Source organism: Anas platyrhynchos, chromosome 2, assembly GCF_047663525.1.
Source record: "Anas platyrhynchos isolate ZD024472 breed Pekin duck chromosome 2, IASCAAS_PekinDuck_T2T, whole genome shotgun sequence".
Taxonomy (NCBI): Eukaryota; Metazoa; Chordata; class Aves; order Anseriformes; family Anatidae; genus Anas; species Anas platyrhynchos.
In genome coordinates, this window is record NC_092588.1 from 41,859,068 (window position 1) to 41,875,917 (window position 16,850).

At 38.4% G+C, this 16,850-nt stretch overlaps 1 protein-coding gene across 14 annotated transcripts in view; it reads right to left on the minus strand.

Annotated features, from left to right (window-relative positions):
* The window catches only part of ZNF521 (zinc finger protein 521), a 232,079-nt gene that overhangs the window by 113,478 nt on the left and 101,751 nt on the right, over positions 1–16,850 (minus strand). For 13 of the 14 annotated variants that reach the window (XM_038173878.2, XM_013095734.5, XM_038173882.2 and 10 more), the window contains one exon: positions 5,315–5,399. In XM_038173878.2, coding sequence (XP_038029806.2) covers positions 5,315–5,399 — 85 coding nt within the window. Of the gene's footprint in view, positions 1–5,314; positions 5,400–15,494; positions 16,359–16,850 lie in introns of those variants that run through there. The other variant, XR_011807511.1, reaches the window with a different exon arrangement.

The following is a 16,850-nucleotide window of genomic DNA, read 5'->3' on the forward strand; positions in this document are numbered from 1 at the left end:
GCACATGTACAAAATCCTAGGGATTACAGCAACTGTTTAGTCTATTGACGCTGAACTGCATCAGATACTGCAGATGTAAAGGAACCAGTGGAAGAAAAAATAATGTTTAGCTTGTCTACTTAAAATAACAGGCAAAATAATAGGATGAGCAGTGGAGTGCAGCAAACAGAACACAAACAATGGCAGACTCTCCTTCTACACTCTCAGGTCAAATGCCAACTGTAAACTATGTGAGCAAAACAAAGGAATGCCAGAAAGCTTCTCTCTTTTCCACAAACACCCAGAAATAGAATTTTCTCAAAGAAAGCTGCTAAAAATCCTATGTATTCCACTCAGAGAGAAAAGCAAAAGACAGAAGGCTGCTGAAGAATTACCATGGTTGCCAGCACTTCCTCAAACCATATGAAATGCTTGGATTTACATTTCCTCTTCTCCCACTCAGAAGCTGAGACGTTGTTTTACCAACAGATTTCAATAAACAGACTGACAAGTATGTTTTCATTTGGCAATCATCCTCACGATTATCCAAACAAAAGTACATGCTCATATCTAAACCCAAAATAATGCTTAAATAGAGAGCCTGTTAAAAAAAAAAAAAAAAGTTTGCTTTGCTTTCAACTCATAAGCATCCCCTAGCCTCAACTTGAATCAGTGTGTAGTTTAAGCAAACATGGGCGTTGCTTGACAAAGCACGGAGACTTGAGAAGTGCAGACAGATCTAGCAGTTGGAACTCATGAACTTTCAGTTGCTTAATCTAAGTGCAGAACTCCACTTCATTGCCTTTGTCCTCATCTATCCAGTGGAAAAGGCTTATAGCCTCAACCCACCACAAAGATATTGGGGAAACTGGAAAAAAGACTGCAAAACAGTTTTAAAATCGGAAGTTTTAAAAGAAATAAACAGGCAGTTGATGAGGAAAGCAATCCCTGTGACATCTTTTTAATATATAACTTGTGTAATAACAAATGTTAATTGTATTGTTGTCAAAGATATTTGAGGTTACACTCCACTGGAACATCTGCAGATTTTGTTTTCCATTAGGTGGCATAATCCCTCTTGTTGAAGTGATTGAAATGTATAATAAAATCTGTAAAAACACTGTATGCCCTCCTAACAAAGAAGAGTAAGAGGCTTTTTAAATAGCCTCTAATCCCTCTTCCCCTGCTAAATGTCTAGTTGAGATTATATTTGATTAGATAAAAATACACACATACACACAACCTAAAAATACCTACCCTCGGTGGAGCTATTTTAGCCAACAAAGTAATTCTGGTTGCCTTATTTAAAAGTCTAAGTTTCACACTGGGGTTTTACAAACATATCTTTGCCTCAGTGACCTTCCATAATGCATCCTCTCTATGTGGATGTCAGCAACATGAACTCAGTTTACATTCTTGCATTGTGTTCAAGGGACGCAAGATCTAGATGGGACACCATCAACACTTCCAGGCTCCCAAACCACTAACAAGTTGGTGAGCAGTGTTACCCACAGCTAAGTGAACATGCTAGTAGTGGTTCTCACCCGTTCTGAGTGGTGTTTGGCCAATTGCTTTCTACTTTCCTGTTTGTCCCATGTTCCACCTATCCTTGTCATCTTCCCCCCTCCTCTAGTCTCTCTCCCATTTAAATCTTTTGTCTTCTCTCAGGGAATTTTTTTTTTTCCCTTTTCTATGTATTTTCTTTCCTTAATTGATATTTATGACTGCTGTTTTTTTTTTTTTTCTCCAGTAACAGAAATTCCCTCCATCATTGTTCTTCCTACCTTTTCTTCCCTGCTCTTTGCCATCTGTCCTGGTTTCAGTTAGGACAGAGTTAATTTTCTTCCTAGTAGCTGGTAGGGTGCTATGTTTTGGATTAGGATGAGAAGAGTGCTGATAACACACTGATGTTTTAATTGTTGCAGAGCAGTGCTTACACCAAGCCAAGGACTTTTCAGCTCCTTGGTCTGTCCTGCCAGCGGCCAGGCTGGGGGTGCAGCAAGAGCTGGGAAGGGACAGAGCCAGGACAGCTGACCCCAACTGGCCAAAGGGGTATTCCATACCTTCAGGCTTCACTTTCCCGTTTCTCTCCCCCATCCCAGAAAGAGAAGGGGGAGGGTGAGCGAACAGCTGTGTGGTGTTTAGGTGCCAGCCAGGTTAAACCACAACACCATCCCTTTTCTCTTTCCCTGCATCATATGCAATCCTTCAGGTACAAAGACACTAATCTACATCCATCAATAAGTGCAACACAGATAATGCTAACATTTCACTATGAGAGGAAATAATAGTTCCTGAGACTGTGTAATGATGTCTGAAAAGGCATTTATTGCCCCTACATTTGATCTAGGGATTATCACGCTCTTTGACTTTTAGCACCTGCCTTCCCAGGTTATCCTCCCTCTCCCTTGCATTTAAAGTCTTTTTTTTTTTCCTCTTTCTTCCTGGAGCTTTCTCACTTTCCCTTCCCGAGAGAAGTGAAGACACTACATCTTGTTCTGCCAGTCTCCTACTGAAAAAGCAGGGCAACAAGACATATTTTCTCAGACACACATAAAAAAGTGAGAGACCAGTGTGTTTAGGACAGCAGGGTTTTTTGTTTGGGAAATGCACTGAGTCAACAAGTCCATATTGACTTAAGTGTTTTAACTAAGTTTTCAATCTTCATATTGATATGCATGCTGATATCTTGGATATATATATATGGGTTATGTATTATATATATACATGACATGTATAACATATATATAAGAAATATATATATAACACATATGTATATAACATATATAACATGTACACGTGTTTTCTATATTATATATGGATACTATAAGCCTACCTAACACACATACATAAGCTAAGGCCAACTTTAAATAGCTTCATGTCAACTCTTGAACCTTTCTCTCTAGACATAATATGGTCTTGGAGAAAGGCCTGTGAACAATGATATAAATTAAAGGAGGGGTGTGGGGTAGTGAAATTAGAAAGGCAGCTAAGGAAAAATCCAATTAGTGATGAGAAGGCTAGCAGAATTGGAGATCAGAAATTATTTTTCCCTGTGTTTTGATTCTGAGGTCACATTCAAAACTCTCAGGAACGCTGATATTCCTTTCACTCCACCCCAACACAAAATCCCCTTGCGTTTGCTTAATCAAGGCTACATCATTAGGAGCTGCACTGTTAAGTCTGGCAGCGCAGATAAGAATCTTCCACTGAACACAGATTACCGCAAGCATGACCAGCAAATCTCCCTGCATGTTTTGCAAGCTCCTTCTTTATTTCACTAGCAAGGTTTTATATTAAGCACATTTAAATCTGTGTCACTATGGTTATGTCATGAAGCAATATCATGCATGATTAGATACAACACAGACAAAAACAATTAAATATATATTTTTTAAAGATTCTCTTCCTCATTCAACCTCCCCCAGCTTTTAGAAATAACACATAGGCAGTTAATCGCTCGGTTTAAGAAAATCTTTGTCATTTCCGATCTGCAGGCTGAAGCTAACTAGCTGGATTTGTCCTGCTTTACTTACTCTCTTCCTTTCTCTGCTCCTACTTTGACCCTTTAATAAATTTCATCCAGAAAATATAGAGAAAAAAAAAAAAGAAGAAAGTCGGAGTATTTCATGACAAAAGAAGGGCCCTAGTCTGAAAATGCAAGGCACACAGCAGGTAGGTGGCAAGCAGACACACCACTCTGACATTCCAGCAATCACCCCTTACCCACAGTGTCTGTGTTCCCTGTGATGTTTCAGTATCACTACACGTTACAGTAAAGGACATGTCATACACTGGATTCAAAGAAAACAACAGATATGGTGAGTTCTGTTGTTGGTAACAACCTACATAATTCCATGTTACTGACCCAGATTGAATACTGTGCAATGGTTCAGATTATCTCTTTCCGAAAGACATGAAATATCAAAACTGAGGCTTAATCCAACAGGCAAATTGTTTTGCTCCATTACAAAATTGCCACACACATGCTTATTCATTTTTCTGAAAAGCAAATAAAATGTTCATGCTTTAAATACATTAAAACTTATTAATAATGTACCAATAAAAAATGGGCTATTAAGCTGTGGCACGTAACTTTCTTTTATAGTGCAGCCAAGTTATAAGCACTCATGGAAGAAATCTTTAGGTTATCTTGTAAAAAGAGATAAATAGCATCACGCTAAGTATTTTTAAGATATAACATGAAAAAAAAACAAACAAAAAAACACAAAAAAACAACACAATACCACAACAACAACAACAACAAACCAACACAATAAATTCCCTTCTGTTTGATATGTAGTTACTGGTTTCTACACCATATAGCTTGGTCTCTTTTTTGCATGCTTTTTGTTATTACAGCAAGAAAAACAGCATAAAGGAAGTAGGAGTACAAAATCAGTTGTATCCATCTGTGTCCTGAAATATGAAATTTGGAAAAGAGGCTAAAAACAAAACGAGATAACCCTGGCAATGTTATCTTATTAGCGGGCAAATGATGTGCTTGATAAATTTAATTGGCTGATAGAACTCTTAGTGCTATTACTGAGTGGTTACCAAATTGAAAACATTATGGGTAATCCTAGGGGAATAAGCAAATAATAGGAAAATATGAATATCAAAGAAAAAGCAGCTTTTGTTTTATTCCAATTTACAACTGTAACAGCCTTGTAAACATCAAGCCAGGCTTGGATCAGGAATCCTAAAGGATTTTTTAAAAAAATGTTTGTACCTTAAAGAGCAGATTCCATTACTGAATACTACAATTCCTTATTTTTTTCAGATAATTGACAGTATTTAATTGTATGCAGATACACTCAGGATTTTTTCCAGACTGCTCAAACACAACAAACAATACTATTTTATGGCCATTTGAATTATTTATGTTTCCTAATGACAAAAACTCACCAGTTTTGATTTTGGTACCAAGGTGCTTGAGAAGTACACAGTAGTGTCATTACCATAATAACTTGTGAAATTAAAACCTGTCTAAAACTCTATGGAAAGCTAACATCCAGTTCATTAACCATTCCTGTTAGTTTGTTTTCAATAATGCAAAAATGATTAGAAGTTTAATTTGCTAATCACCTGTGTTTTGACTGGCAGTGGATATATAATTCTCTGCAGAAGTCTAAACTAGCCCTTGCAGAAAATAAAATATGCTAATGCTTTATCAAGTCTAATAATATGAATAAAAAAATCAATCATGCCTAGGTTAATCATTGATGGATGCACAATTAATTTCTCCTTAACTCTGTTTAATTTTAGAGGCAATGATGATCATGAGTAAGAGAAATGGCTATCTGTCTTTGAGAAGTTTTAGTGCTTCACTTACCAATCATGTGGTTTGCAACATGAACTTGGATATCCCATTCATTGTAGAAAACCATCTGACATTTGATGCACTGGTAGGTCTTCTTCTAAAGAAACAAGGGTAGATAAAATTTACTGAAACATGCAGTTGGAACCATTTCATTACAACTCAAAATGCTGAGTTCAAAGTGGTCATTTAAAGATCTCCAGCAGTGTTTTCATTAAGGTTAAATTATTAATATTAAATAATAACACTCTGCAGTTCTGTAGCACCTTTTATCTGAGCTTCCTGAAACTCTGTGGATATTTTTTTTTATTTACTATTATTATTATTTTTTCAGTTTTTCAACTCCATGGAAAGATCAGTACTGCTAAAACACCATTGTCATACTCATGGAAGGCAAAATGTGATGAGGTTATGTCTGATGTGATCCAAATAACACTGAAATAAATATGGATCCTTCATTTTATACCAGTAGATTAAGTCCACTACAGAACTAGGGTGAAGCCACGAACAGAACAGAGAGATCAGAAATCTCCTGCTCCCTCAGTCTCAGTCGGGCTGCAGAATCAACTCTGCACATACATTTTAAATGGTCTATCCATTGCTATCATTCTAGGAGGGAAAAATCCTCGTTAGTGTGGACAAATGCTTATTGTATTCAGGCAGCAGTTTCAATACCTATTGGTACTAAAACTAGGAAGGCTAGCTGGAAATCAGCCAGAGAGCAACCCTTCTGGCCACATTAGATGGAGCCTCACTTACTTAAAAATCACACTGTATATAGACAAAATTTCATTATGAACAAGGAAATGTGTTACTCTGCTCTCTTTGGTGCACAGGAAAAGTCTTTTATTTGTGCCTTGGTGTCTTTCAAAATAGATCTGCTATTTCAGTTTTCTACAAGGTGTATCACTTGTCCAAGATGTTACAGATTAAGACAGTAACATCCTAGAAACATGATTTTATTTTCTCTTATTGTTTTCTTGACCTAAATTGGCCAGAGATTTCATATCAGAAAGCAATTCTTCAAAAGTGAAAACTAAGAATATATCCGAAAGTAAGATTTTGCTTTTTCATCCTAAAACTTCGAATCCGCAATTTTCTAGGCATCTAATGAGACAAGCAAGATTCATAAATTTATTCAACTGCATAATTGTAGCATCGAGGGCCGAAGTCCTAAGGTAACAGTCCTGGAGAGCTCAACTCTTGTTTTGAAGAATCAGTGAAAGCAAGCTAAGCCCTGAAGTGCCACATCAAGCTAGTAATTCAGGAGACATGCATCCTTCTGTACAGTCGCAGATACCTTGCCTACGCCATCAAAAAGAAACAAGAAAGGAAAAACATATTTTTTAAAGAACATAAAGTTACCAAAAGCTGGCACAGATGTAGTAAATCACAGATTTCATATATTTTAGTTGGGGAAGAAGTAAGGTCCACTGAATAATGTGCATAAAAAATAAAGCTTGCTTTGTATATTTTTAACTTTTGAAGAATGTTATATAGTTGGTATTATTATACTTTTTTTTAAAAAAAAGGTGTTGTGTATTTTTTTTCTGACTCTAAGAATTATTAAAGACTTGCCGGATTTGTTATCAGTGTCTAAAATTAGATGCCCTGTCCCATACAGATAAAGTGCCCATCCATTATGCATTTTTCTACTACAAGCCCTTAGGAAGAAATATAAAGCCTTTTTCAACATATGTCATTTTTTCTTACCAAGTTAACTGTAAAATTAGTGACTAATCAAAGTCAGCTCTGAAATTAAGTGTTCCTGTGGGCTCTACTTTACAAATCTCCTATTGCTTCTCATACACAGAGGCTATTTTAATTTTCTTCATGACAATAACAAAATGTGTTGTGTTGCTTCTTGGTGGAAACAATCATAAGCCTTTTTTGCTGTTTTTCATTTAAAGAGACTTCAGTTTTCTGAAATGTAACCAAGTTAAATCCTTATGTAGACAAATAAAACCAATGGGCACCCAGAAAACAAATCTGCTTTGACTTAGCTTTGCAGTTACAATTCATAAAGCCTGCTGTTTTAAAAAATACAATACTTTTCCCCTTCTTCTGGTGTGACCATACTGGTAACATTGATAGACTTTCAGATGCAGTCTAAGGTCTTCCTATTACATGCTGGTAAATTTAACCTTACTGCACTACATCTAGATCTATCAAAGACCTCTAAATAATGACAGTCACGATCAAAGATTTATTATGCTAAGCTCTTTACAAGATGCTTTTTGATGCTGACATATAGAACAACAATATTGCATAAATAACAATCACTCTCCCTTTTTTTAAAACATTGTTTCCCTTTAGAACTAGTTAGAAAATATTTCTTACTCCCCGATGACTGGCACTATATATTGTTTATTAGCATACCCCTAGCATTATTTCTGATATGTGACTTTGTTCAAAAACAAAGAAACATAAACTTAATGGCTGGTCTTTTCTCTTGTTAGCACAGTAATGCAGAGTTCATGTCAAGATTTGTCCGCAAAATTATGACTGATGCATGTAATGACAGAATATACAGAGGTTGGGGTTTTCTTTGAAGTCTCATGCCCAAAAAATAAACTCATTTAACAACAACAAAAAATAATAATTTACTAGCACTTGCTAGCCTCTTCAAATGATCTGACGCATTTGCAGAATCACACGCTGAGGTTTTCTTTTTATCATGAAGGAAAGAATGTTTCTGTGACTGCTGCTTGATCAAGACCTAGTTCTTTTTTGTGATCCAAACATATGCTAAAATGTTGACATCAACTTTTATTAGCTCGACACAGTCATCTCAAAGTGTCTAAACTTGCGCATGGTTAAGTTTTGATTTTAAAAGCAAACTCAGTAAATTCCATTTACTCTTAGATTTTCGAAGTGATCAAACCCAGTCATTTTCACACCATGTTGAACAAAAAACACATACTTATTTCCATATGTTTCACATTCTAAAGGGGTTCTTTTTCACTGCAAGTTACATCTTAGTCTTACAAGCTTTGTCAGGCCGACAGGACGCGCGAGCGCTCACAGGAGCTCCTGGGTCCTGATGTGCTTTGTGGCTGCTAACAGCTCCCTACCAGAATGAGCCAGGGGTAGACCTGTCCCCTCCTCTCTCCATGGCCCCACCAAGGGGAAACCTGGGGGAAGAAGACAGAAATGAGCCCAGGGGCAGCTCCACTTCCCTTGCCAGGCAAGAAGCCTTGTTGTGTCTGCATAGCACAGCACAAAAGAAAAAATGGGTTGTGACTGAAGGAGCCACCTGAGTCTCTTGAGTGTCTCGAGCCCTTCACAGCACAGGATGGCTCCCCACAGAAAGAAACGCAGGGCTGTGACAGCCGTCCTTGCCTGGCCTTGCTGCGGCTGCTCGCAGTGACGGAGCCTCAGCTGAGCTCCCTGCCCCTGTGCCCAAGTCACCAAGGGAGGACTCAGCGGGACGGAGCAGGCACCCAGGCCTTGCTGCTCCAGCTCACAGCCCAGGGCATATCAGCTCCACATGAAGATGAAGGTTGGACAGCTCGGAGCACTTACAGCCTAACCTGCCGCTGCTGCATTTGCCAGAGGACACCCATCAGCCTCCTGCCAGAGACAGAAATACACCAGCACTCTCATTCTCCCCTCTGAACACAAGCACAAATCAACATACATTTCTTGTTATAGAGCAATGTGATACCAGCAACAGGGGTTTGCAGCAGAACCTGACCACATTTCCATACGGACTCAGGCAGGACCAGTACAGCATCTGGAGAAGCCATGAGGCGCTAAACTGTGCCTTGTTGCAAAACTTCCCAAGTTTTGTTCCAGAGGAGAATGACACATGCATTATCAGATGGGATTTAGAAAGCATTTGACCGTTTTCCTTTTATTTCTTATATCACTATAACTTCGGCTTTTCATAAAATAAGTATACCTCTTCAAGAAGCAACCCCACAATCTTTCATAAAATCCCTCCTGTCAGGAGCCCAAGTGCCAATTTGGCTCTTGCATGCTGAGTGCAAATCTGAGGCCAAAGTCATTCCTTGGACCATTCATAATTGTCCTAGAAGCAAAACTGCTTGGACTAGAGGACTGACATGAGCATTGGGCAACCACATTGACTCTTGCATTCTTGTTCTTTTTCATTCCAGTTTTCAGACCCAATTTGAAGCCTTGAGGCATGCAAAGCTTTGCTGTGACTACAGTTAATGAGCTTTGGATCGGGCCTTCAATCCATGCAGCGCATATGCACGTCTCTCTAACCTTTTGAATAATTAATGTCACCTAGACCTTTAATTATTGTCCTGATCCTCACTTGTCACTTTGCAGTTTTCAGAATTTCCTTACGATAAAGGTGTCCATAGTGTCCATGTCATGTCAAACAAGGCTTTGCTGCTTTTATGAGCTGCCCAAGAATATGGTCTTTCAATTGGTACTTCAGTTCCATCCGGAATTTAATTTGCTCTTAAAAACACAGCAAAACAACTATTAAACACTCTACTAAAGGATTTACGGTTCTATTCAGAAGTATTCAGAAGATCCTTTTGTGTAGCCTTCTGTGCCCTGTGACTGTCTGAGCTATCCATACCTTCTTATTTTGTATTTTCTAACCTCATTATATTACTTGAGAATGAACTGTATATGCTACTTATCTGCCCATGCTCCACATCCTTCTCAGCCATTCAGTATTTTATCACCTGTCTATTTTGTTCTGCCATTTCCCCAGTTTTGTACTGTCAGTAAATTTCATCATCTTACTATACTTCTTTCTTCCAGACTACTGATACACTGCATAAATTCAATAAAATTGGTGCAAATAGTGATTAAGGCTTTCCATTATTCACATCCCTCCAACCTTAACTGCTTCAATTCACATGACTCCTATGCTTTCCACATCCAGGTTAATGTTGTTTTTCTTTTTTAATCAAAGTAGCTCTCCCTACACCATGCATATTTACCCAACAGATAGTCTTTTGTGCTATACTTTTTTCAAAAGCTTTGCTGAAATCCTAGTAGATCATGTTTATAGGCTTCCCTGTGAGTACTTGTAGCTACACTCTCAAAATATTCTTTGTCAAAATTTTAGACATGATCCTCCCGTCATCATGCCTCTTGCCATCCATCCTTCATTAAAAACAAAAATTGTAAGTGTTCCTCTATCATGTCATTGATTAACCTTTCTCTCATGTTCCTCATTGTTTAAATCAAGCTCACAGACATGTAATTTCATGCATAATCCTTATATCCCCTGTTCAATGTCTGTTTAGTATCCTTTTTCTAGGTTGTTGATATCTCTTCTAAAAGACTGCAAATTTATCTGCTTAGTGTCTCCTTTTATCTTCAGCTACTTTCTCTGAGAATTTGGAGATGGATACTTTTCTGTGTTTCTATGTCAATTTTTGTATGCTGTATTCCAATACATTACACCTAATCCCTATTCATTCTTCCCCACAGGGAGGATATGCTACAAGCATTTTTTCAACAATATTGTTTTCCTTCATTAGATATTCCATTTCTAGATCTCCTATATACCTCTTCTAACTGAAGAATTATTCCCTATATGAAGTAACCAAAAATATGTCTTATAGTTTCTAATACACCATGTCTACATTCCCTCTTTGCATACAGACTTGCAGGCATTCCTAGTTTATCCCATAGTCCTTTCGAACCTCTTTTGCATGCAATAGTCTCCTCTACTGAAAATCGCTCTGATGTATACCTGTTCACCTAACAATAGCCTTCCGTTTACAACTGTGTTTCCCTTGTTACACCAGTAAAGGGGATTTTCAAGGCTTTTTCCACTTAGTTTCAGCACACACCAAGACTATGAGCCAACCTGCTGCTGCCACATCCTCTGATTCCCCTCTCCTAGACCAACCATTCACTCGCAGGTTCCCTCACATTAAATCCAGGGTGGAGTTAATTCAACCTGTTAAACCAACAGAAAAGTAACCTGATTAGAGAAAGTGAATAGCTTCCATGCTTGTGCTCCCAACAAATCATATGCAAAAGCAAGTTATAACTTGCACACTAACTACATCAACTTGCCAGTGCTAACTCCTGATGCTGCCAGCTGATTTTTTACATTATTATTTCATTAAGCGTTAGCAGTGTGCTCGGCCCTGCATGAGGCACAAGAGCAACCATGGTCCCAGCCTATTTGTCCATTTAGCCATTTTTCATCATAGCTCAGATTATTTTTGACAGTACCTTAATTGAGGATTTCTTTTCTATCTTCCTGGATGCTTATTTTGTCAACCTTAAGCTCTAAAAGAACTAAGCATATGTTAGACAGTTTCACTGCATAGTTAGCTATTTATCTTGCTTATGGGGCACTGTCAGCTTGCATTTTTTCTGAACTGACTAATTGCTAACTCTTCTCATTGCAAATAGAACACCCTTTTAGTAGTGTTTCCTGATTGTCATTAAAAAGATGTGCTTTTAGGATTTTATGAAGATTTTTCCGTTCTGCTTTTGTTTAGCAGGATCTTAAGTATAGTGGGGTCTGAGTGCATGTCTAGAGACAGAAGACAATCAATCCCATATGAAAAACAAAATGAAAAATGGAGAAAAATGTTATTTTCTTTTCTAATACCCTTCACTATGGTTACTTAGTTCTTTTAATACACAAAGTGCATTCAAGCGGAAATACAAATGCTTGTTCTAGCAGTCCTTCCTTCTTCAGCCTGCTTGAAATCTTACAGTCTGCTCTTCTCTCTTTCACCTTTGCATTCTAGATGCTGCATATAATCATGTCAGTCTTCAATGTCTCTTAGTTACAAACCTTTCCTTCCCCTAGCTGATGAAGTGCATTACTTTGCAATGTTTCACCTCCCACACAGAAAGAACCACATTTGCAACTTTTAAAAATCCCATCTCTCCCCTTCAAGCTCTCTTATCCTGTAACTTGCTCTAGGTCTTTGAAACTCAGTACAGAAGTGATGAAGTCAGAAAAGCGACTCTAAAACCCAGCAGCATGGGCTGTGTATATATATTTTTTTAACTACTTCATATCAGGTTTACATAGTTTATGAGTACAAAGAGTTGTAAGTACTGTGAATTTAATGTGGGATCTGAAAAACTAATATGCTTTATGACTTTCTACCTTAGGGCCTGAGCCTGGGTGAAGCTGGGCCACTGAACACTGCAAGTGTATCTGCTAAGCAATCCGGAGCTTACCATGTCAACAACTGAGTTTTCTGTCAGCATCCCTAACTCTTTCTGTCTCCTTACACTGCACTTAAAATTGAAGAAGGCTGCTAAAATGAGGCATTCTTAAGCCAGAGAGCTGCAAACCCACCAACAGGCATCCTAACATTCAGCATCTGTCTCAGAGCAACTATATGGCTATGGACGTTAAGGAGACCCTACAACTCAGACTGTGCTGATAATTTTTCAGATAATGTGGCATCAAAGTATGGGCAGTAGAGTGAGATGCAAAAAGCTGATATTCTGAGTAAGCTGATAGATTATGTGTTGTTTTTTTTCCCCCCGTCTATTTTTCCTTTTCCTTTGTTTTAAAAAAGACATACTGAGACAGACTGCCATTCAATAAAGCCACTACTTTCTTCACCAACAATCAGCAACAGATGTAGCCCAATAAAATTAATAGTTTGCAAGTACGCACAAGAGAATACTCTTTTGTCTCTTTTCACCATCACAAATTTTGCAAAAGCTCTCTGGGTTTTAACAGAAAGGCAAAACTGGGGGCTTTTTATACACCTCATTTTGTTTAGTTAATCTGAACACTAAAAACACTTTTCTCCCACACTATGGAAAATTAATGCTGATTAATTTCACTTTCTAAAGTATGACTCAAGACATTTTTTCTGCCCTTACTTGTCCACTTTCAACTCAACCTTTATTCCTGAAGAAATCTGGGCTACTACTTACCAGGGTAATTCAGTCCTACAGAACAGTTGCGCTAAAAAATATGCAAGATTAATATTAATGTACAAACAGAAATATATTACTCATACATAATATATAAGAAATTAATTTTCATTGAAATATCAGGAGAAGGATTAAAACCCTTAGATCCCTCTCATGCAATTAGCACTGCACTTGTGCAAGTCGATGGGACTGCACAAATGAAGGCTTCACATAACACTGGCAAGACTGGGGTTTTACAAAGGCTCGCCTACACTACAAAATATGCCATGAAGAGAATTCCACAATCGTACTGCTGTAATTATAGTACCACCCTGTGTGGATACTGTTAGGCCACATCAATGTTAGCAAATATACTGGTAGCATCTGAGCGGGCACACAGCTGCTGACATTGCAATGATGCTTGACTGCATGCCCAGTTGGAAAACCTCTGCTGGAACAGCACAGCTGCCCAAGGAAGTGGTGTACCAGCAAAACAAGCATGCCACTGAGTCAGTCTTCATCACTACCCACAGTGATTTGTGTCTAGCAGTTTTTCTTGCTCTCCTCTACAGGAATTACGGAAACCTCCAAAAATTCCCTCTGTACCATTTCATAATCTTATACTTTCACACTGCTGCTTAAAATTCCAGCAGTTTCTCTTAGATATGTCCTGTAATAAGTTCACTTGTTTTTTCCATGGCCTTCAATCTATCATTCACCATCAGAGAAAGATCACAGAATTTGTTTCAGAAGCAGAAAGTTATACTTCTAGGTTTGGAGGACTTTAACCACCATTACATGGACTGCCAGACGTGAAGCAGGGAATATAAAAAGCAGAAGAACTGTGGTTAAGAGAGAGTTCAGGAAAATCATCAGGTGTTGCAGACATTCCCTGACTAGTCCTATGAAAGAAGCACCAAGCAGCAAGACAGGATCAACCGCAAGTTAGCCAAGGATAGTTGCAAGATTCACATGTGCAGACAGCCATGTTCCTAGAATTTGGCCCTGAACTTACTTAACCATCAGAACAGAAACCAAAAGAGGACTGTTGTAGTGGAAACACAGATTAAAAAAGGATATCTGGAAGGCTGGAATCTCAGATCAAGCTCTTTTAGTGAACCACCCCATTTCCTCTTGGAAAATGTAGATGGGAAGAGGTGAGCTTCCAGCTCTGAAAAGCCACTAGGTGTGCCTTTTAGCACAGAATGTTGAATCTGGATAACAGGCAAGAAACAGAGGAAGTCCTTCCCACACAGGATACCAACATTTTGGAAGCATAACCAGAGGGGAAAAATAGTCTCCTTCTTTCCTACCTTCCACCTTGTTTTTGAGTACACAAGCAACAAGCGACTTTTAAATGGCTGCATCTATAAATGGCTACATTTTTAAGTGACTCTTTGGAGGCATTTCACAGGCATTAAGAATGATCAATGAGTGCATGTGAGGCTTTCATCTTGAGGAATTTAGGTCTCCAATAAAAACTGCAGGCTGCTGCTTTTTTTTTCCCCAGATTCGCACATTGTTACTGGCAGGCCTGTACTGAGATGCCCCACTCTTTCATTTCCTGTCTTATGAAGCCTATTCTAGCAACAAAGGTTTAATCACCAAGGGATAACAAGTTAACATCAATGTGCATCTGGCAGGTAGGCCAAAAGGATAGTGGAAATCACAGAATCAGAGAATGGTTAAGGTTGCAGGGGACCTCTGGAAGTCATCTTGTCCAACCCCCGTGATCAAGCAAGGGCACCTAGAGCTGCTTGCCCAGGACCATGTCCAGACAAGTCTGGAATATATCCAAGGAAGGAGACTCCAAAACCTCTTCTGGGTAACTTGCTCATTCATCCTCATAGTGAAAAAAGATGGATGTTCAGGATGAACATCCATGTTTTCAGATGTTCAGGTGGAACCTCCTGTTTCAGTTTGTGCCCACCAACTCTTGTCCTCATATGCCCCATAGCAAGGGCTGATGTTAGCAGGACACACATTTCTGCTGTCATATCTACAGCTGTATTTTATACAGAAATTTGTAAAACAATGCAGTAAATTGAATAAATGGAAGATGGGATTGGTAGGAGAAAAAAAAAAAAGTATCCAAAGGTTTTGAACAATCAGGCATAAAATAATAAGATAAATTACCAGTCATCACAGAGCTATAGGAGGTCAAACAAGAGGACTCTACAAGATGTCACCTATCAGGTGGTTCATTTATGTTCATTTTGTACAACTTTATGGAACAAGCAGTACTGGGGATACACATTCATTTTAAATTAACGGTTAGCCCATTTTATGTTCCTGATGACAGAGTGACAAATTTGGGTGTTATGTTTGTTGTATGAGACAAATAATATACACATTACATAAAACAGCTTTATTAAGCAGTGGTTAAAAAACAAACAACAACAACAACAAAAACACTTCTCAAAACATTTACACTCAATTAAGAAGTTATTCTTTGAGCACCACAAAGGGCAAATCATGGTTTCTTACAGTTTCACTTCTTGTGACTGATTGACTTTTGCATAAAAAACAGGTATGAACTTCAGTTATAGCCGCCTTTCTGGTTGGGATCTCTAGAGGGCTTCTTTCCTGTCTAGACTCTGATTTGGTGGGTCACCTCTCTTCCCAAAATTTTAAAACCTTATAGGTTTTAATATTTCTGCTCAGCTATAAAGTTTCAGTTGAAATGGGGCAAGAATAATTCAGAAGTTAGAGGGGGAAGAGAGAATTCCCTAGAAGTATGCAAAGAAACAAAAAGACATACCATGATTTATCATGTCTTGTTCCCAGAGATAATAAGGCTAGAAAAACAGAAGAAAAATCTTGCGGTTTCTACATGATTCTGAGGTCAGAATACAAATATTCATCACTATTCTGATTTTCCATAGTGGTTGTGTGGAAGGGAAACTGTTGCATGTTACCCTGGTCACTTGGCCAGCTGACCTGTTGAAGCACGCACCTCAGGACATTTTGTCTCATAAACCTTTGCTGAATCTACATTTGCCCACTCTAGAGCTGCTTAGTATCTTCATCCAGTTTTGTGTCCTCTCCTGTTCTTCTGCCTTTCTTCAAGGAGATTTTTCTCTCCTCCCCCCACCTCGTTGAACGGAAATCTTGGCTTGGGGCTCTTGTAAAGTTCAAAGAACACGTCAGCCTTTCTTTCTCTGATGCAAAGTTTTCCACAGGTGTGAAGAAGGTCCAAATTCCCCAACTGAAGCATCTGACAAATAACAAGACAGACAAACAGTATTAGATCTTAATGGTCAGTAGACAAGAAACTAAAAAACTCACAACCATTTTCTCTCTTGCTTGTGTTCCGCAGCCCCCAGCCAACGTAAGGGGCTCCTTTCACAGGCTGGTGAGTGTGAGAAGGTAGGAAATTTGCTGCTTAACTTTGTTAGGCTTTACAGCAACAGGATAATAAATAACACCATCCTTGTAAAATGCAGAGAGGACTGTCTGATAGCTCACTACTGAAAGTAAAGACGAAGAGAAAGGAAATGCTTAATGCCCTATCTTGTCAGCTACTCCATGACAGAGGTACTACCAGAAATTGAAGCATATGGTAATATGAAGTGGCCTACTGTGGCTAAAAAAAACAGGATGGCCCTTTCTAAAAGTATATATGGCCACAACTTAAATAATACCTTCCTGAAAATGATGCCAAAATGATGCCAGAAGGCAAACCTGATATTTTTAGTGAATTCATTCT